This window comes from Sorex fumeus, unplaced genomic scaffold (genome assembly GCF_029834395.1).
Source record: "Sorex fumeus unplaced genomic scaffold, SorFum_2.1 ptg000063l, whole genome shotgun sequence".
Lineage (NCBI taxonomy): Eukaryota > Metazoa > Chordata > Mammalia > Eulipotyphla > Soricidae > Sorex > Sorex fumeus.
This window is the reverse complement of record NW_026606120.1, coordinates 56,994,209-57,015,460: the sequence shown is the minus strand read 5'-3', so window position 1 is coordinate 57,015,460 and position 21,252 is coordinate 56,994,209. Positions and strand designations below refer to the sequence as shown.

Here is a 21,252-nt window from a genome sequence, read left to right as displayed (position 1 = left end):
TATCAGCTTTTTTCCCCAGTGCTACCAACTGAGAGGGGTGAGAGCCAGGGCTGGTGAATAAGGGGCGGGATGTGCAGTCGGACTCCCGGGCTGATGACTGGAACTTGTGCAAGTTGGTTATAGTGAACCCCCGCTCCTCTGCCGGGGCGGGTTTTGCAGGAAGAAGCCCGTTTTGCAATCTTTTTGGTACCGAGGGGCAGCTCTACAGATAACAAGGCGTTTTTTGAGTGGCAGCAAACAAGCCCCCAGGAACCTTGTGATTTCCGATTCCTGCAGCCCGACCTGGGCTGGGCGGGGGACACCGAAACACCGGCTGTGGGGCTGGATCCTGGAGAAGCCGATGGCACCTGTGGATTGTGGTGGGGGGCGGGGAGAGAGGACCGTCTGTGCTGCCACTTCTGAGACTCCAATAGGACATGCCGCGGTTACTGGAGCCCGCGGGTTCCGGTGCCCGCACCTGGGGCTGAAGCCATACATAGTAAAAGAGGGTGGGGCTCTTGTCGACCCGGGTTCAATTCCCGACACTCCAAGTGGTTCCCCCGAACACCACCGGGAGGGATGCCCGAGTGCAGATGAGCAACGCTGGGTGCGACCACACACGCACACGCACACACGCACCCAGAGTGGCGTGGACTCTCTTTTCCTTCGGCACACTTTTTAATGCGCGTTCGCTTTTGACACTTGCACAAAGTGCACGACCTGGGGCGGCTCGGGGAGACACTGACAAGCCGGGGGGAGAGGGGGAGTGCGGGTGCCTGGGCCCAGACTAGAGGAGACCCCGGGAGTCCCCACACGCTCCCTTCCACCCGCAGCCCCCCCCACCAACCCCCGGGACACGGGACGCCCCGCAGAGCCGATGCCGGGGCCGGGAAGCCGGGACGCCCCTGGGGCGGCGGCGGTGGGGTGGCGGGGGGCGGGGGGCGGGGAGCGGCGCGGGCCCCGCGCGCACGCGCGTCCCCCCGCGGCCGGCCCCGCCCCCGCCGCGGGCGCCCCCCCGCGGGCAGGACGCGGGGCGCAGGGAGCGTGCGCACGGCCCGCCCCGGGCGCGGGCGGAGAGAAGAGGGAGGGAGCGCGGCGCGCAGCCCGCAGAAGCCGCGAGCCTCGCAGGACGACGGACCCCGCAGCGGCGCGCCGGACCGGGCGGTAAGGGGCTCCGCGGGGACTCGGGGGGTGGGGGGCGGGCAGCTCCCGGCCCACCCGCATCTCCGGAAACTTTGTGCCCGCGCCCCGCAGCGGGGCAGCGGCGGGACGCTGAGAGCACCCCTCTCCGCGCCACCCCATTTCCCCCCACCCCCCACCGCTGCTCCCCGGGGGGTGAGCCACGGGCCGCGGACGTTCGCTCTTCTGGCTGCTCCGCGCGAGCTCAGCATCCCCGGGGTGGGCTCCTGTCCGCTTCCCGCTGTCCCCCGCGCGTCCCCAGCTCGCCGGTCGCGTCCCCGCCCCCTCTCCCGGCTGCAGCCCGGGCCGTGCTAGCAGCCCGCCGCTTTTTTTTTTCCTCCCTTGCATCTTGCGAAGGTGCCTGGTGCAGTGGTGGACGCAGCAACTTGACTTTCAGTCGTGCCAAGTGCTCAACTTGAGTATTCTCGCTGCTGCGGCGGCAGATTGGGGTGCGCGGCGCGAACCTTCCAAGTGCTGCGCTCGCTCGGAAGCGAAGTTGAGTTGCGGTCTGCGTGTCCCGGGGGAGAGAGGCGTGCGGCAGCGGCCTTAAGTGGGTTGTGTAACTATATTTTATTTAGGTGGATGTTGCCTATGATATCAGCCAGTGTTATGGTTACTGCTTCGCCGCGGCAAGGGAAGGACGGACTTCCAAAGGTTCTACTGTGCAGGGAGTTGTTTAAAAAAATTTTTTTTTTCATCTTTATAACTACCTTGGTACTTTTCATCCAGCAGGACCTCCAAGCTATTAGCATATATTAACTAGCTAGTTGTTCTCGGGATCGTTTTATAAAAGACGGTGGCTGAGGACCGTACCGTTCCCCTTTTTTCAGATGTTAAAAATAATAATAAGTCAAACCCCCAAACGGAGCAGAGAGCCAAGTCCCGATTCTGTCCTAATCTTAAATTTAGCACTTCCATATTTAAGGTTAAGGACCAAGATGTTGAACCGGGAGCAGCCTGTCATTCCCAGCCCATCGGAGTTTATTTAAATAATGCGATGTGGGAACATCCGCCCGAGCACAGTCAAGAAAAGTCAAAGGCGGGGACCGCTCCAGGCAGCAGCCCCAGGCTGGGGACTCCACTCTGTCACCAAGTAAAGCGATACTGGGCAAGTCACAGCTTCTCTCTCCAGAGTCCCCGGTCTTTCTAGTGAGGGAACAAAGGTGCTATATTCTTGACAAAGTTGTGTGTCTGGGAGTTCCCTGAAGCTGCAGCATTTGGTGATTGTCTCTTGTTCTGGGCTCATAAAGGCCCCCATTCTTGGACTCCCCTTAGGAATGCTGGTAGTGATGCACTCTTCGCCCCACCCTCCCCTCCCCCAAGAATAACTGCCTTTGCTAGAGACACCTGAGAATTCACAGCAGGGACCCTGGACGGGAGGAGGGTTGCTGGGCGTAGGTAGGCTGGCTCCACGCACAGGCAGCTTTGACACTTGGGCCCCGGTACTGCCTCCAGCTCTGACTCATCCTCTGACGCTTGGGGGAGGAGAGGTTGTTGCTTGATATTTTTGGCTTCCCCCTACAAAACAGGAGCCGGTTTCCTTCATTCCAAGTCTTTTTAAAACATCAGTATTGAACGTGTCTCATCTGAAGTCATTCATGTGGGTTGATTTTGCAGGTATGATTTCTGGAATATTCTTTTGCGAAATGGCATAAATATATATTCATGTCCGAAAATGCCGGCCAGTTGCATAAGGCCAGGAAGTCCTTGATAATGTATTTTTAAAAGGTGACCTTTAGGGAGGGGGTTTGTGTGGGGTGGGTGCCTTGGCAATTGGAATTTTATTTGGAGGCAAGGAGGATGAAACACGTTATCAAAAGAAATTATCACAAGAAATATTTTAATCATTTCCTTTTTTTAAAAAAATGAAAACTACAGATGAAGTTTGAAGATCTTTCCTTGGGGGGAGGACCTACCTGGCGGTGCTCAGGGGCTAGATGTATAAGGGTTGCTTGTGGAGGGAGGAAAGTGTCTGATGCTGTGTGATGCTGTGTGATGTTGTTTGATGCTGGGTAATGCTAGGTGATTGACCCCGGCATCCTGAATGCTAAGCATGCACTCCAGCCCTTTAAATTACCCACTCTCATCATCACTCACACAATTTTGTGTGTATCTCTTAGAATTTTGTAAGCATTTTCATAAGTGTTTCATTGCACAGCGTGATGTTTTAAAGTTTATTGTGAAATTATAAAAACTGGTTCTGTTCATAGAGATTGGGCTTGTGTATAGAACAAGTACTGTGCCTTTTAAGTACAAGCTGATTGTAAAGCTTTATGAACCTTGATAGTATTTCTCAGCATAAAGAACAAAAGAGAAATTTCTTAAACAACTTGACTTCAAACCAGTTAAGTCATTAAGAGCCTAGGCCTTATTTTTAATTACAAATAAAAACTTTTCCGTTTAAAAAAAAAAGGTGGACTACTACTAATATGTTCACCTTTTCATTGCCTCTAAGGAAGCACAAAAGGAAGTGGAAGCTGGGAGAGTTGCTAAAGCAACCGTCTGAGTATAAACTTACAGAGAGAACATTTAAGGTGGTAGCTTTAGTTATTTATGAGCAAGAGCTTTGCTGGGGTGACGACAAAAGGAAGTGTTAGTGTGGGAAGAGCTCAGTAATTTCAGGAAAAGGGCGAATTAAAACAAAATTCATTTCAGAAGTTTATGAGTTTTTTTGGGGGGAAGCATTTTGCCATGCTACAGGAATTGTGTTGAATACAGGGGGTGAAAGGCAAATGAAGCCCTAAACCTGACCTCCTAAATAGAGCCCACGCTGAGACACTCCAAGAGGAAGTGCTTCCCCCCCCCCCCCCAGAACTGTTAATGGTTCTGAAAATCCAACTTGTATAGATTTGACTTTTTTTTTGGTTTTATTGTGAATAATGACTTATGAAATGTGAGAGGGGGTGGAGCAGTAGTACTGAAGATAAGGTTTGCCTTGTATGAGGCTGACCTGGGCTTGATCCCAGCGCCCCATGTGGATCCCAGCACCCCATTCAGTTCCCTGAGCCCTGTCAGGGGTCATACCCTGGCACAGAGGTAGGAATAAGCCCCGAGAATCACAGGGTGTGGCTCAAAACCAAACAAACCAAAAAAATAAAAAAACCCCAAACCAAAAACTCCATACATGAAACATTCCATAGGGGCATAAACCACTATTGTGTGGTTCTAGGGATTGAATCTGGGTTGGATATGTGCAAGGCAAGAGCCTTATTTGCTATTGTCTCTTTGGCCATTTCCTTTTTCTGTCTGTCTTTGAGTGTGTATGTATATATATATACATATATATACATATACATATATATACATATACATATATATATAGCTAGTGTATATATAGCTAGTGGGAGCTGGGGCTACACCTGTTTTTACACCTGCTTGAGGCAGACTCTCTCTTGGCTCTGCGCTTGGGGGATAGTTTGTGGTACCTGGGATCAAACTGGGAATGGCCACAAGCAGAGCAAGTGCCTTAACTTTTGTACTATCTCTCTCTCCTCCTCTCTAATTTTTTTTTATGTAATCCCAGGGATTACTCCTGGCACTGCCTGCACTTGTGCATTCCCGGCAGTGCTCAGGGGACCATGTGGGATGCCCAGGATCCAACTCAGGTCAGGCACATGCAAGGCAAGCGCCCTACCTGGTGTATTATTGGTCAAGTTCCCCTCCTTGTTATTTTTTATTCCCTGTTTAGCAATCTAAGCATGACTTTGTTTTGCCTATTTTTAGCATTATGTGGATATACCCAATATTTTTCTTTAAGTTCTTGTAGTGTGTGTGTGTGTGTGTGTGTGTGTGTGTGTGTGTATAGCCACACCAAGGGTATCAGTGCTCAGTAGCTACTTCCTATTTTGCTTTGAAGATTGGTCCTACTGGTCTTTGTGGGACCATGTGGAGACAGGGCTTTCAAATTCTGCCTGGTGTCAGCATTATTATTGTTATTACTGAAGCAAGATTTATTTTTCTTTTTAGGTCTCACTCAGCAAGCTCAGGGGTTACTCCTGGCTCTGCACTCAGGGGTTACTCCTGGCTCTGCACTCAAGTCCTGGCAGTGCTTGGGGTCTATATGGGATGCTGGGGATTGAACCTGGGTTGGCCGCGTGCAAGGCAAACGCCTTACTCACTGTACTATCGCTCTGGCCCCAATATTTTTTATTTAAGTTTTTTTGGAGGGGCACACCTGGCTATATTCCGGGATTACTCCTGGCTCTGTGCTCAGGAATCACATAGAAGGGACCATACAGGGTGCCGGGGAATGAACCTAGGTTGACTTTGTGCAAGGCGCACACCCTACCAGGCTAAAGATTGTTTTTATTGAACGAAACTTACTTAGAAAGATGTGAGGGGAGAAGAAGAGAGGAAATAAATGTTTAAGAGAGAACACAGGTTTCTTGAGAGTGGAAAAAATGTCACAAACAAAAAGACACAGAGTCAAGCAAGCGAGAGATGTCTTCAAGGAAGAACATGGGCTTGAACAGTGAGCCAGCATCATATTTTTGAAGTTGTGCATGCTGTTGCCTGTGACTGTAGTTGGTGCATTTTTATTTATTTTTAAATTTTTAATTAGTGAAACACCATGAGGTATAGTTGTAGACTTATAAATTTTTGTGCTTGGGTTTCAGTTATACAATGATCGAGTACCCATCCCTCCACCAGTGCCCATTCTCCACCACCACTGACCCCAGTATCCCTCCCACACCCCATTCCCCCAGTTGGTGCATTTTTAAATGAACCATTTTTAAACGGCTCATTTCTCTATTGTCCGCTGAGGGTGGGCAGTTAGGAGTGGCATTGTACTAGCCCGCACTGATTTACTCCTCATTCCTGCATGGAAATTCACTGTGTTTGCTCTTATCCACAGTGTTTTCTTGTGTGTGAGTGTGTGTGTGTGTGTGTGTGTGTGTGTGTGTGTGTGTGCATGTGTGTGTGTGTGCGTGTGCACAGTGCGCGCATTTGTCTGCACTGAATTTTGGAGCCATACCCAGTGGTGCTCAGGGCTTACTCCTGGCTCTATGCTCAAGGGACCCATATGCAGTATTGGGGATTGAACCAGGACAGGGGTCAGGAGCACGTAGGGCCAGTGCCTTACCCCCTGTATGTACTCGTCTCCTCTCCTGCCCCCATCTTCAAGTCTTTTCAGGGTCTTGAGTGCTGCCTCCCAGGCTGCAGACGCCTTGCCCTGTGACTTGCTCCGTGCTGCTGAATGCTTGTCTCGCCCGGTCCCGAACACGCAGTCCCGTGGTTGGTGGCAGGTGCAGGGCCCAGCCTGGTGCATGGAGCCATGGAGGGCCAGGCTCACCTGCTGGGGTGCCTGTGCAGCTCCTGCAAGAGGCAGTCAGCACCCACTGTGGCTCACCCCACTTTGGCAATTCCTAAGGTACTAGGGCTGCTTTGTTGGGGGAAAAATGCACCTGCTTATAGTCTGTAATTTTCTCTCAACCTTCCCTCGTCCTTCATGGTAGAGGTAACCTAGAACTAGTTTCGGTAGAAAGAAATTCTGCTCTCTGGGGCCAAAGCAGTAGTACAGCCGATAGGGCATTTGCCTTGCACCCGACTGACCTGGGATTGATCTCTGGCACTATGATCCCCTGATCCCATTAGGAATGGTCCCTCAGTATGAGCCTGAGTAAACCCTGAGCACAACTGGGTATGCTCCCCCCCAACCCTCCCACCCACACCCCCCCCCAAAAAATATTCTGAAATTCTGCTTTCTGGTTAGACCGGCTCCAGGCTACTAAGGTCAGAGACTTCTGTTTGGGCATATTTGCCTGTGCCAGTGTCCGGTCTGGGTGTGGGTGGGTGTGTGAGAGAGAGAGGTGGGGAGAGGCCGGGAGAGGGGCAGCAGGAGCCATGGGAATGACAGGTCACGTCAGGACAGTCACTGAGTGACTGAATGCAGGTGTTGGTTGAGGGCCTCCCACGGGCCAGCTCTTAGCTCAGTCTGTCTCTCTCTGAGCAGCAGAGCTGAGCTCTGGAGCCTTAGAAAGAGGAAAGCCCCTCAGGGGAAATCTTTCTTGAGAGAGGGGGATGCTTTCAGCAGCCTAACACAGAGAGAGTGAGTGTGAGGGGGGAAGGTGCTTGTCTTCATGCGGCCAACCCAGGTTTGAACCTGGGCACGGCAGATGGTGCTCTGAAAAATAGAAAGTAAGTTTGAGGTCCACTTATTATTTCTTCCTTAAGGCTTAGTGGAGAAAGATTGGATTGCTCTGCACTGCACTGTACTGTCCGCCCATTCTTCATCAGTATGCTCGAATGGACCCAGTAACGTCTCCATCGTGACACTTGTTGTTACTGTGTTCAGCATATCGAATACATCACAGGTAGTTTGCCAGGCTTTGCCATACAGGTGTGATATTCTTGGTATCTTGTCGGGCTCTCCAAGAGGGGCAGAGGAATCAAACTCGGGTTTGTCACGTGGGCTGTGTGCAAGGCAAACACCTTACCCACTGTCCTATCACTCCAGCCTTATGTTTGGTATTTATTTGCATGAAAGCTTTTTTGCTTAGGTAGTAAATAGTTATTTGTAATTTGGGGGTTGTTTGGGGGCCACACCCAGCAGTGCACAAGGCTACTTGCAGTGCGTGGGGTCATTTTTGATGCTCCTGGGATAGCTGTGCTGCAGGGAATTAAATTTGGGGTCCTACATGCAGAGTATGCCAGACACAGTAACAAGTCTCACAATGTTACTGGGCCCGCTGGAGCAAATCGATGAACAATGGGAGGACAGTGACAGTGACAGTGAAGTGACTTGCAGAGTGTGAGTTCCAGCGTTTTGAGCTGTCTCCCTGCCTCCTTCTGGTGTTCAGGGATCACTCTTGGACGGGCTCAGAGGACTATATGAGATGCTAGCGATCAAACCTGGCTTGGATGCATACAAGGCACATGCCTTGCACGCTGTACTATCTCTCCGGCCAAGTTACAACTAATTTTTCGTTTTTTAAAATTAATAAACCAAGAAACTTGGGCATGAATAAGGTGTTTTCAAGCAAAGGTATCTCCAGGAAGGAGAGTCTCCTAAACTTCTGGCTCCCTCCTCAGTTCTCTGGGGCCTCCCTCCTGTGGGCCAGCACTTGGTAAGGTTCCCCACAGGGCCTGGTACTCATCCTGGACTCCCTGCTCCCTTGCCACTTGTCAGTTTGCTCTCCCCCCCTAGTCTTTTTTATTGGGGGGGAGCAGGGCAAGGGACACATCTGGTCATGCTCAAGGCTTACTCCTGGTTCTGCACTTAAGAATTACTCCTGGGAGTCCTCAGGGGACCATTTGGGATGCCAGGGATGGAACCCCGGTTGGCCGCGTGCAAGCCAAATGCAAGTCAAGCACCAGGCAAGCACCTTACCCGCTGTGCTGTCTCCGCTGCCTCCTCCCTACCCTTTGTAGTGTGAAGGCAGCCAGAGTTAATAGGTAACAAATGAGCTTGGCTGTTTTCCAGTCAAACTTCATTTATGAAGTTAGTGCCTTTCTTACTTGCTATGAAATGCTATGCTTTTGATTTTCTTTTTCTTTTTTTAATTTAAAATGTACTGGAGCAGGGGTGTGGTTCAGTAGTACAGCAAATGCTTCTCACCTGTGATGCCCTGGGTTTGATGCTCAGGGCCATGAAAAGAAAATTGAAATTAAAAATGTATAAACCATTGCTGGCTCATGGGCAGTACGGAAACATAACCTTCCAGGCATAGTTGGTGACCCCTGATTTCACCAATAGTAGAGTGAGGCGGAGGCTGCCTGTATGTGAAGCACATGCCCCAGCAGGTTAAGCTAGCTTCCTGGCCTTAAAAGTAAAAGTGAACTTTAAAGGACTGGAATTGAATTTAAGAAGTACTTGTATTATTTTAAATTTCATGGTCCTCCTTTTTAGAGGGCAGTAGTGACTCTGAGTTTTGAGGCTTATACACATATATAGTTATAATATATATATACATATATATATATATTTGAGTTTTATTGCTGGTGTAAGTAAAAAAATGTGAGGATCCACACCCAGCAATGCTCAGGGCTTCTGGCTCTGTGCGCAGAGGCAGTGCTAGGATAGAACCGGGGTCAGCCCCATGCAAGGTAAGTGCCATGCCTTAACTCTGCTCTATCCCTCTGTTCCTGATTTTTAAAAAAATTATTGCATCTATGAGGCTGGAGTAGTTGTACACTGGGTAGGTAAGTAACTGACCCACGTTCAATCCTTGGCACCCTGTCTGATTGTTTGAACCCCTGAGAAGTGATTTCTAAGCGCAGAGATAGGAATAAGCCCTGAGCACTGCTGGGTGTGGCGAACAAAAAAAAAACCCAACAAAATCAATATAAAGTTCTCTATCTAGATGTTCCGACTGTATCTACATATCTGATCTTCTTGATTTATAAATGTTGATCACTTAACCAAAAATCAGGGATTTGTATTTAATTTTGTTTTGGGAGCAACCAAGGAGTACTCAGGTAATCCAGGGTAGATTCTTGACTTGATTGATTGAAAGCTGGGCAGGGTGGGGGCACCGTGGTGGGGATAGAACTCCAGGCCTCTGTATATCAGGCATACACTTAAACCTTTTGCATTATCTTCCCAGCTCCATATTGGTTTTGAAGACTCCTTGAAATTTATTTATTTTTGGTGCTTGGGTCACCCCCAGCAGTGCTCAGGGCTTGCAGTGTTCAGGGAACCACATGGGTTGTCGAGTATTGAACATAGGTTGGCTGTGTGCAATGCAAACACCTTACCTGCTATGCTATATTTTTCTAGCCCTGACTTCTTGAAATTTTCTTTTTCTTTTTCTTTTTCTGGTGGAGGGGGACAGGGGTCACCCCCAGTAGTATTCAGGAGCTACTTCTAGCACATCGCTTCTTGAGGTGCTTGAGTGACCTTGAGTTACTATGGCTCGAATCCAGGCCTATTACTAATATAGGCTGTGACACAGATTGGTTCACTGAGCCCCATTTTGCAGGGAGGGCCATGGGGGGACTCCCAGGGAATACTCAGGGGGTGCAGAGACTGAGTCCTAGTGCCACTTGGCAGACTGGGCTGGATGGTTCTGTGCTCAGGCCCAGCAGTGCTCCTTGGCCCCTCTTGGCAGTTTCCATCTTCTTTCTTGAGGAAATGTCCATCTGGGTAGTGTTAGACCAGCTGACCTGTGGTGATGGGTTAAGAGTGGAAGGACAGAGGCCAGCTCCTGTGGTACCAGTGTGATTACGTATTTTCTGCGTAGAGTCTGGGAAAGCCTCTTACCCTCCATTTACCTCTGATCCTCATCTGGAAACCATGACAGCTTGAACGATGCTGATCTTGGCGAGAGACGGGGTGTGCTCCCGTGGTTAGAACAAAACAAGCCCAGTGGGATGAGGCGAGGCCGATTAATGAGAGCCAGAGAGCTGTGCTCCTCACACTTCAGGGTGTCTGCAGATGCCCTGGGAGCTTGTTAAAACGCAGGCCTCATTCCCTTGCTCTGGAAGGCATGAAAGGCAGTGCGTGTTAAGTAGCTCGGAGAGGGCAGGGGAGATGGTTCAGGGCACATGCCTCGCAGGTGAAAAAAATCCAAGTTTGACACTTGAGCACAGAGCCAGGAGTGATTTCTGCAAAAGAGAGATTGGAGGGAAAAAACATGCTGGTGTGGTCCAGAGATCAGCTCCTCAAGAAGCAGAGATCTTGGTGTTTTAGTACCATTATTTCTTCTGCTTTGACCCTGTGGCTTCATTGCTCTCATTTTATAATTTTTAATCTGTTTACACTACTTGTTTGGTTTGCTTGATGTGCATCTCTTGTTGAACTTGTTTTTGTTTTCTTGGGCCACACCTGGTGATGCTCAGGGCTTACTTCAGGCTCTGCACTCAGCAATTACTTCTGATGGTACTCGGGGGACCATACAGGATGCCGGGGATCGAACCCAGGTCGGCAGTGTGCCAGGCAAGCCTACCTGCTGTACTATTGCCCCAGTCCCCTTATCGAACTATTTTTATATGTATGTCTCATATCATCTCTATAAGAGGATACAATCCTAACATCAGGCGTGTCTTCTGTTACCTTTGTGTCCCTGCTGTGGTCATGGTTGCCACACCACACACAGTGGTATTCAGACTGCTTTGCTTTCCCTGTAACATGGAAATTACAGAGTGGGGTCGACCCATCATCGTCCACAATGTCTGGTGCGCTGCAGCCAGAGGAGCCAAAGGCTGCTGGTGGCTTAACAGCTGGATTCCTGCTGAATCTCTTGTTTAGTGATTGATCCTTGCTCTTAGCCAGGACATCCACCACGACCTGTCCTCCCAATCCATGGATCTTGGGCTTCTTCCCAGCATGATGCCTGGCCTCCAAGAACTTGACTGGCAGGAAAAGGTGGAAGAGTAGGATGGGTTCCTACTTTGCCTTGGAAAGGTTGATTCTGCTGTGCACTTGTGGCTGCATTTTGTTTCAGAGGCTTGTCCAGGGTAAGGTGGCGTGGGGCTGGGGGGGGGGGGAGGGGAGGATTGAAATAGCCATCCTGCCCGGCATTTGGTGGGACTGTGACTCCCGTGTGGGGTGAGAGGTGACATAAGGGAGCTCAGCTTTGGCAAATGCATCCTGCCAGCTGTCTCTTGGCACTGCCTTAGAATAGTGTGGAACATGCGGCATGAACTCAGGAAATACTGTAATGTTATTTAAACATCCAGGTTGGTGAGGGGGGGTGGAATAAGCAGGGAGATGGCTCAAGGGGGCTGGAGTGCGTGTGGGAGCCCCTCCTGATCTGATCCCAGCACTGTATGGTACTCCAAGCACTGCTGGGTTGTGGCTCCCACTCCGAAATAAACTATTAAGCACCCAGGTTAATTTAAAGGCATTAAAGCACTTGGTTCCCTCAGAAAACTTGACCTCATAGTACTCAAATTGTGACCATCCCCTTCCAGTCTTTTCTCATTCTGTTTCTGGCCTGGAAGTCAGGGAACTTCTCCAGTGAGACTAAACTTCCAGTCTGGGGCTGTGCCTCCGTGGACTGTACTCTGCACCTGCGGGCGGCGGCAGTGTTCGAGAACCATTTCCCAGTGCCACTAACAGTTGCTCTGGTTGCTTGTTTCATTGGGAATCTCCAAAGCAGAATGTGGACTTGCTGTCTGGAACTTTACGTGCCTTTATCATTTTTTCTCAGGACATTATGTCACAATCAATTTATGTCATAGGAAAAGCAAAACGAATCTCTTCTGCAAGTGTAAGATGGTGATGTTTTAGCTAAATAACCAAGAACGATTGGCGAATGTTCTTTATTTAATTTTACCTGAGTGCATCAGTAACTCATTATTTATTTATTTATTTATGCACTTATGGCTTGGGGCCACACCCAGCTGGTAAGCTCAGGGTTCACTCCCAGAGGGCTTGGGGGACCATATATGATTCCGGGAATTGAATCCCAGTCTGCCATATGCAAGGCAAAAAAACCCTTAACCTGCGGTACTATCTCTTGTCCCATAACTCAATATTTAACTTTCATTCTTATTGTTCTGTCAGAAAGTAATTTTTCCATAGAGTCTTTTAACTTTCTTCCCAGTGCAGCACATTTCTGATTTAATGCTATTGTTCTCTTTAATTACTATTTGTTTATGGCATTGTAGGCTAAAATGGTTTCTATTTTTTGTTTTTTGTTTTTGGATCTCACCTGGCAGTGCGTGGTAGAACCAAGCACTCCAGGGCTTAGTCCTGGTTCTATGCCCAGGGATCACTCCTGGCAGTGTTGCTGGGAATTGAACCTGGGTTGGCTTCATGTAAGAAAAGTACCCTACCTGCTGTACTATTGATTCAGCCCAAAATGTTAAAAGTGACTTTGGGAAAAAAAAAGTGACTTTGATTTTTTTTTTTTTTTTAAATAACTAGCTAGGCAGTTTAGTAGAAGGAAACAAGGGGGTGGTTTTGGCCTTCCAGGTATTAACCCTTACAGAGACCTGTTATAGACGCGCCCCTCTGAAACTTCTTAAGCTAAAAATATTTGCCAGATCATTTTACAGTCATTCTAGCAGCACTATGGCCAGTTTCTGCTTATTCAACATGAGGAAGAAAAGCAGCAGATAGAATGGCCTTAAATGCTGATCATGGTAGTTGAGTTGTTTGAAAGAAAAAAAAAATAGAGTACCTGCAGGGTCCTGGCAAGGTGTGGCCACCACTTTTGATACTGAACCATTGAGATGACAGGCCACTGCAGGCGTGAATCCTGTCTTTTTTATAGGACTTTGTACTCTGATGTTTATCCTTCAGAGACCAGCAGAGAGAGCATTCTGCAAGATACACGGCACACACACACACACACACACACACACACACACACACAGACACACACACACATACTCACACACACTCCTTTTGTCTTTCACTCTACCTTCATGACCCTGGCCAGGGAAAATTTTTCCTCCAAGAAGTAAATGCTGCAGGGCCAGAGCGATAGTACAGTGGATAAGGGCATTTGCCTTGCACGTGGCTGACCCGGTTTTAATCCCTGGCATACCATATGGTTCCTCAAGCACCACCAGGAGTAATTCCTGAGTGCAGAGCCAGGAGTAATCCCTGAGCATTGCTGGGTGTGACCCAAAACAGCAAGTAAAAAAATTTTTTTTTTCAAAAAAGAAGTAAATGCCGTGCCTGGGAGATGAGGTGGGACTCCATGGAGAGCGGCATGGCCCTTCCTTGGTCTCCGGGTAAAAGGTCACTGCTGTGATGGTACCTCGGGACTCCCCCTGTGAGCTGCCTATGGCTTCCGCAGGGCAGAGTGTTGCAGGGAGGAGTCGTCTGAGTTTTTACAAAAAATTTATTTAATTTTTATTTTAGTTGTTCACAATAATTACATTCAATATTCCAACACCAATCCCACCACCATTACACCTTCCCAACACCATTATTTTGAAGTTTCCCAACCACCAATTGCAGGCCCTAAATAATTCATTTTGCATTCCTTATTATAAATAATCCACTAAAGATGATCAAAAAAAGTTTCATGAGAAGAAAGTGTGTGAAGATTGTTTCATCTCACCCTGGAGCCATTCACTCTTTGTAAAAGAGATCACTAACATGTTGTTATAGGTTGGAGAGCTTCCTACTTCGGGCAGCAGGAATAAACTGGGATTTGGTCTTTGTTTCATAGTAGCATTTGGAACATACTTAGGGGGCCAAAGAAATCATATGGGGCTAAGGTGTCTGGTTTGCACGCAGTAGTTACTGGTGTGATTCCCAGCACTGCTATGGTCCCCAGTGTACCACCGTGTCGTCGTGTGGCTTAACGCCCCTTCCCCTAAACCAAAACAGATGGCAGGCAGGTGTGTGAGCCCGTTGGGACATTGAGTGCTGGGGGGGGGGGGGGGTAGAGGTGTAAACTGTCCTGTCTCACGGGCACACAGCAGCCCCACAGCCTTGGCTTCCCCCAAGCTTCCCGTGACTTGTCCTTCTCCATCATTTCGCTCGTTCCGACCCCTTTTCTGCTCTGCAGGAGCGTCCAGGAGTGTGTGCTGGAGGCGCTGCCAGGCCCGGTGCCCTCTGAGTGCTCTCCGGCAGGAGTTGTTTTCCAAACCTTGGACCTGGCTTTGGTGTTCTGAGCAGCTTTGCTGGCAGCAGCCGTGGCAGGGCGGAGCGCCGTGTCTGTCTCTCTTGGCTTCTGCCCTGAGGACTTGGTCTGTTTTCTCCCTGCTCAGCGCCCCCACCCGGTGCCCCGGGCCCTGCGGGGAAGGCTGGTGCAGGTCTGTGGTGCCCGGGCAGGCTCGGCTCAGAGGGCGATGCTGCCCACAAAGCTCATCATGTCCTGGCCACGGTCACACGGAAACCTTGTAGGAGGTGGGACCTGCAAGAGGGAGTCGCTGCCCTCAGTTAGAAAGCCACATTTTGTGTTTCTTACCACAGTGACTTGGCTTTTTAAACTCTCAGGAATCTGCCAGGGACAGACTTGGAAGTGGCAGGCGATTGCTCTGTCACAGGACAGAATGTTCTTCCCTCCGCCTTCCTGCACACGCACATGTGCCTGCTTCCTTGCAGCTCTGCGTGCTTGCTCTTCCAACGTGACTTCACTGAGTTCCTCTCTGGGTACTTCTTTGGTCTTCCTGAGTCATCCAAGATGTGGATACCCCAAGATGAGTGTGACCTGGGGTGCAGTTGCAGCAGTAGCTCCTTTTTTTTGGGGGGGGGGGCGAGACAATTTGCACCATGCCCCGTGGTGCTGAGGGACTGTATTTGGTGCTGGGGATCAGATCAGGGTTGGCTTCATGCAAGTCAAGTGCTTGGACCGCTGTAGGATTTAGGGTAGCTCTGCAGTGGCTCCCTTTGGGCAAGGTATTTTCTTGGGAGGGACTTGGGATCTTCTGCATGTGCATGGGCCTCAGTTTGGGCAGGGCAGGATCTGGGGGGCACAGCACAGTACCCGCCTCTACAATGCTCTGGGAAATGCTCCATTCACAGCCACTGAGTCAGAGCTGGGGTGGGACCCGGCACTGTTTTACCGGCCCTCCCGCGAGTTCTCACATGCTCAGGAGAAAAAACCACCGCAGGAGAAAGCTATAGCTGTTTGCAAAGAAAACTTGAAACATGCGCATTAGGTGGTCTGGCCTGTCTGCTCCTCAGTTTCAACCCAGAGAAAGACTGGTGTAGTTCACACAAAGACCTCCCGCGCTTGGACACGTACAGCAGCCCTGCTTGTAACAGCCCAGAACCTCAAGGAACGCATGCCCTAAGTAGAGTGGATCATTCATGCTGTAGCCACACAGTGGAATGCTACTTAGCCCTAAAAAGGAATACTCAAGCTTCAAGATAGGCTGAGCCAAAGCCAGAACTGCCCCACCCTCCACCCCAATAAATCCCTTTATACTAGGCTTCCATTATATCAGTGTACAAAACACAAACTCGTGTCTAGGTAGAAGCCTTGCCTGGGAATAAGGCTAGCCAGGACTACAACGGGAGTAGAGGTGATAGGTTTTCAATAGTAAAACCCATCAAATCCTGTGTCACTCCTTCTTCAGAAGCCCAGTGGGCAGAGCAGAGCCCCAGTTCCTTGCCCAAGCAAGAGGGTGGGCAGCCCCAGTTCTGGAGCTGCGTGGCTGGGTTCTCGGTGCCCACGGAGAGCAGCGCCTTGGGTTTCACCGGGTTTCAGTCTAGGCTGTGCTCTTGAATCGCTTTAAATTTCCCTTTGTGACCAAGTTTGGCACTGTGTGGGCCTCGTCGCATTAAGATTTGACTATTCGTTCTTCTCTTGAATTGTCTCACTGGCCATGTTCTTGCCTCCTTGTCTTACCTGCAGATCTGATTTGTGACTGCTGTGATCAGCACTCTTGCTTAAGACTTCCTGGATCCAGCTCCAGCACTCCAGGGCACGCTGGATCGCTTACGCGTGAGTAGCCCCTCTGCTCTCCCGGCTGCAGACCAGAGGCTCTCCTTGTCTCCTGGGCGCAGCTAAATCCTGTCCCAGGGAGCACAGGACCTGGCAGTAGGACTCCGTGGCGAGAGGAATAAATGTGCCCAAAGTCCCAGGAAACCAAACAGTTCCCTTTTCATGGCTAATACTTAATAGAAATTATGTCCTTTAGGGTAAATACTAAAGAAAAGAATGTAGACTTCGGATATGAAACTAAGTAGGTAGGATTGAGCCCTGTATTGACTAAGGGCAGTGAAGTTACCACATTTAACCACAGATCAGCTAAAATGCACCTAAGATGAATTTTTGAGTCCTAAGCCTCCCAATAGGGGCTGGAGCGATAGCGCACCTTCCGATAGGTGTTTGCCCTGCACGCAGCCAACCTGGAGAGCCCTCTCAGAGAGGCCAGCAAGCTACCGAGAGTATCCTGCCCGCACGGCAGAGCCTGGCAAGTTCCCACTGGCGTAGTCGATACGCCAAAAATGGTAACAAGTTTCACAATAGAGATGTTACTGGTACCCGCTCGAGCAAATCGATGAACAATGGGAGGACAGTGCTACAGTGCGAGGCCTTCAAATTGGCAGGGATTATTTCCGGGAAATGCTGCAGCACATTTTGTCCCAAACATGTTGGATATCCAAAGTGTTCACATCAGATACAATAGGAGTTAGCTATCTTTTGGTTTGGGGTCACACCTGGCAGTGTTTGGGGAACCATATGATGTTGGGGATCAAACTCAGGTTTCCTCTATGCAAAGCATATGCTCTGTCCTTTGAGCTCTTTCTCTGGCCAGAAGTTACCTATTTTTTTTTTTAAAGTAATACAGAGCTGGAGCGATAGCACAGCGGTAGGGCGTTCGCCTTACAAGCGGCCAACATGGCCGACCCGAGTTCGATTCCTCTGCCCCTCTCGGAGAGCCCGGCAAGCTACCGAGAGTATTTGATATGCCAAACACAGTAACAACAAAGTCTCCAATGGAGACGTTACTGGGCCCGCTCGAGCAAATCGACGATCAACGGGAGGGCCTTTACCTTACCTTACCTTACAGAGCTAAGGTAACAATATATTTGTAATGTTTCTCTCATATAATTCAGTTACAATTTAGTATCTTTCTAGTCCATAAAGCCAATTTATTAAACATAGCTTTTTAAATGTGATATCATATTTTATACTTACCTTGTAAGATCTAAAATTAGGTTAGGAAACTATAGCCATTCTGAGGAGACAAGCGAGTGTATGAAAAAAACATGTGTGGTCCAGATAAACAGGTTATAAGTGCCTGCCTTGGCATGTGGCCAGCCCTGGTTTGATCTCCAAGACACTTCATGGTCCCCAGGTGTGACCTCTACCCTCTGCCTCCAAAGTCTCTAAGGAGGGGTCAGAATTCCATTTCTTCATTAGCAGGAAACATCACTCATTGCTCTTCAACAAGAGTAAGAACCTGGTCCAGAAAGCACGTGCTCTGAGCTGGAGTGCATGTTTTGCAGCGGGAGGCCCTAGTCCCTGAGTACTGCTGGGTGCAGCACCCCCTCCCGCAAAAGCCAACAAATAGCCAGAGAGTATAGACACATGCCCTGCATGTTGCCCACCCGATTGATTCCTGACAACACATAGCCCTCCAGCACTGCCAGGAAGATGCTCCCTCACCCCCCAAAGAGGGCAAGACCCTGAAGACTTGCTCAGGAATCAGTGGACCTGTTTCTCTTTAACTTTATTTTTTTTTGCTTTTTGGTTCACACCTGGTGATGCACTCAGGAATTACTCCTGGCAATGCTCAGGGGACCATATGGGATGCTGGGAATCAAACTCGGGTCGGCCGCGTGCAAGGCAAATCGCTGTGCTATCGCTCCAGCCCCCATCTCTGACTTTTCCTAAAATCAGTTGACTATTTTATTCTAGTGCCCTTCCCCCGCCCCCGCCTTTTTTAAACAATCACCAGAGCTGAGTTCCACATTGATTTTCCATTGCCAATGGAAAATCAATTGCTTTCGCCAGTAGCTGGTCAGGAGAAATTGATTTACCTCCATCCGTTCAAGTGCACAATCTATTATAGAAAACAACCTTCTCAGCCTCTTACCGGCCCATCCTACAAACCCCGCCAAAGGCTGTATTCAATCACTTGAGTGTCAGATCAATGACAGATCCCTGTGTTTCAGGAAGGAAACGGTCAGTTCGGACTGCTGGGCGGAAGGCGGCACGCACACTCCGGTGTTGCCCCCAAGGATGCGAGTGTGACCGCCGGCGTCTTCATGAGCTCCAGAGGTCACAGCACGCTCCCACGGACACTCATGGCCCCTCGTATGATTTCCGAGGGCGACATAGGAGGCATCGCCCAGATCACCTCCTCCCTGTTCCTGGGCAGGGGCAGCGTGGCCTCCAACCGGCACCTCCTCCAGGCACGTGGCATCACCTGCATCGTGAACGCCACCATCGAGATCCCCAACTTCAACTGGCCCCAGTTCGAGTATGTTAAAGTGCCTCTGGCCGACATGCCTCACGCCCCCATCGGACTGTACTTTGACACAGTGGCCGACAAGATCCACAGTGTGAGCAGGAAGCATGGGGCCACGCTGGTGCACTGCGCAGCCGGGGTGAGCCGCTCGGCCACTCTCTGCATCGCGTACCTGATGAAGTTCCACAACGTGTGCCTGCTGGAGGCGTACAACTGGGTGAAAGCACGGAGGCCCGTCATCAGGCCCAACGTGGGCTTCTGGAGACAGCTCATAGACTACGAGCGCCAGCTCTTTGGGAAGTCAACAGTGAAAATGGTACAGACACCTTATGGCATAGTCCCGGACGTCTACGAGAAAGAGTCCCGACACCTGATGCCTTACTGGGGGATGTGATGCCACTGGCACCCGCAGCAGCCCCCCGGCGCAGTACCAGCAGCTGCTACCCACCGTCCACGTCCCTCGTCACCTTTCTTTTCCAATGGTTGACTCTGGTTCTCCCTGAAGTGTTTTTTACACTGGGTGTTGAAATTTATTTTAAGACCTAGGGACGGGAGGAACATAAGGGGAAAGTATACATTGCTAGTAACATTTTTAAATCAACATTTTGGAATAGTGTTTATGAAAATCTTTAACTGGCTTTTAATCATTTTTAACAATCTGGACAGTTTAATAAACTGATTCTGCTCTGTGCTGACTCCCATGCCTTTGTGATCACAACAGGTGTGAGGGGAGCTCAGTAGAAAAATAACAAACACAAACAAATCTCTCTGGGCCTTGCTTACAGCCCTGAGGCCGACTCTGTCCAAGGCTGACACCAGCTCCAGCCCTTCTCTTCTTTTCCCTCCTATTAGTGACTCTGTAAGTGAAAACACTCCATCATCTTGTTAAATAGAATGAAATCTGCTGCAAAGACCCTCTTGGAGTCAATGTGTCCCAGGGTTCCATTAGCATTATTTTTAATAAATATATCTGCTTAACATTAGAATTCTTACTAATATTCTCAGGGCATGTGTGTATGTATGTATTGATGGAAGAAATTGTGTTCCAACAGTTGTATAAAGAAAAGTTCTGGTGACATTAAGAACAGTACTTAAAGAAAAAGAAAAAAAAATATATATCAGGGGGCTGGGGGGGGGGGGGGCAGAAGCTTGCCTTACACGCGACTGATGGTGATGAACTCTGGCACCACACACAGTCCCCTGAACACTGCCAGAAGTGATTCCTGAGCACAGAGACTGAGTACCACTCAGTCAGGAAACTGGCAGATACTCATATTCATGATACGAGATGAAAGAAAAGATAAAGTTTTTGTTGTCTTTTGGAGGATGCCAAAGCATTGGACCCTTCAACCCAGAGCTGGGTTTTTACCAAAAGGCATGCTGACTCAGGCTCTTCACACCCACAGATGTTTGGGACCAAACCTCACTACAGGTGAGGGTAACTAACATCTTCCTCTGCCGCAGTTTGGAAATGTTACCCTGGTCATGGGTCCTAACACCTCTGACAACACACTGGGGAAAAGCTTAATGAGTTTATCTTCATCACATTCTCCTGAGAATGCCATCAGGCACTGCCCAAGTCTGCCCCTTACTCTCAGACTTAGATGCCACTGTTAGCAGCACAGTCTGATGTCACTTCCTGTACCAGGCAGGATGCGGCTCCTCATCCACAGTGATTTTCTAGACTTTTGATGTGTGCCAGCAAGAGGCCAGAAAGAACACTGCCAGTGGCTGCATATTTATATAAACAAAATCTTCCAGAATTTACGTGGGCTGTGGCAATGGTTTCCATCTAAATTCTACCTTTCCTGATTTTCCACTTGCTCACTTTTACAAACACACACCAGTGTCTTGAGTAGGGGAATGAAAATCAAGAACTGGCTTCTGTGGGAAGCCAGAGGCCCCTGTACAGATGATACTAGCACATTCTCTGGAGTAGAGAACAATGCAAGGGGATCAGGACAGTTAGCAGGAAAGTGAACTCACCTCAAGCCCTATAAGACCCCAAATAAATCCCCAGGTAATTAAGGAATATTTCCTAGAGAAATCCTAGCACTCTACTGTGACAAAAAAAAAAAGAGAGCAAATTCCTTTTTTGGGAAGGGTGGGGGGGGGCATTGTGGGAAAATCACACACTAGGGCCTGCTTTTGGCTCTGTACATAGGGGTGACTGGGTGGTGTGCGGAGGAACATACGTAGTGCTGGGGGTTGAACTGAGTTGGATATATGCAAGGCAAGAACTCTACCTACCTGTCTCTTAGGGCCCCAGAAACATTTTTGTACTTAGAAAACCCAACATTTTTTTGGGGGGGATTATCCCTG

General features: G+C 49.3%; 1 protein-coding gene across 1 annotated transcript; it reads left to right on the top strand.

The window, feature by feature from the left end:
* Window positions 1–1,013: 1,013 nt before the first annotated feature.
* Window positions 1,014–19,693, top strand: DUSP14 (dual specificity phosphatase 14). Its single transcript, XM_056127142.1, has 3 exons — window positions 1,014–1,143; window positions 16,365–16,454; window positions 18,635–19,693. Exon 3 carries the CDS (start codon window positions 18,728–18,730, stop codon window positions 19,322–19,324), a length of 597 nt encoding a protein of 198 aa, XP_055983117.1. The 5' UTR covers window positions 1,014–1,143; window positions 16,365–16,454; window positions 18,635–18,727; the 3' UTR covers window positions 19,325–19,693.
* Window positions 19,694–21,252: the final 1,559 nt, after the last annotated feature.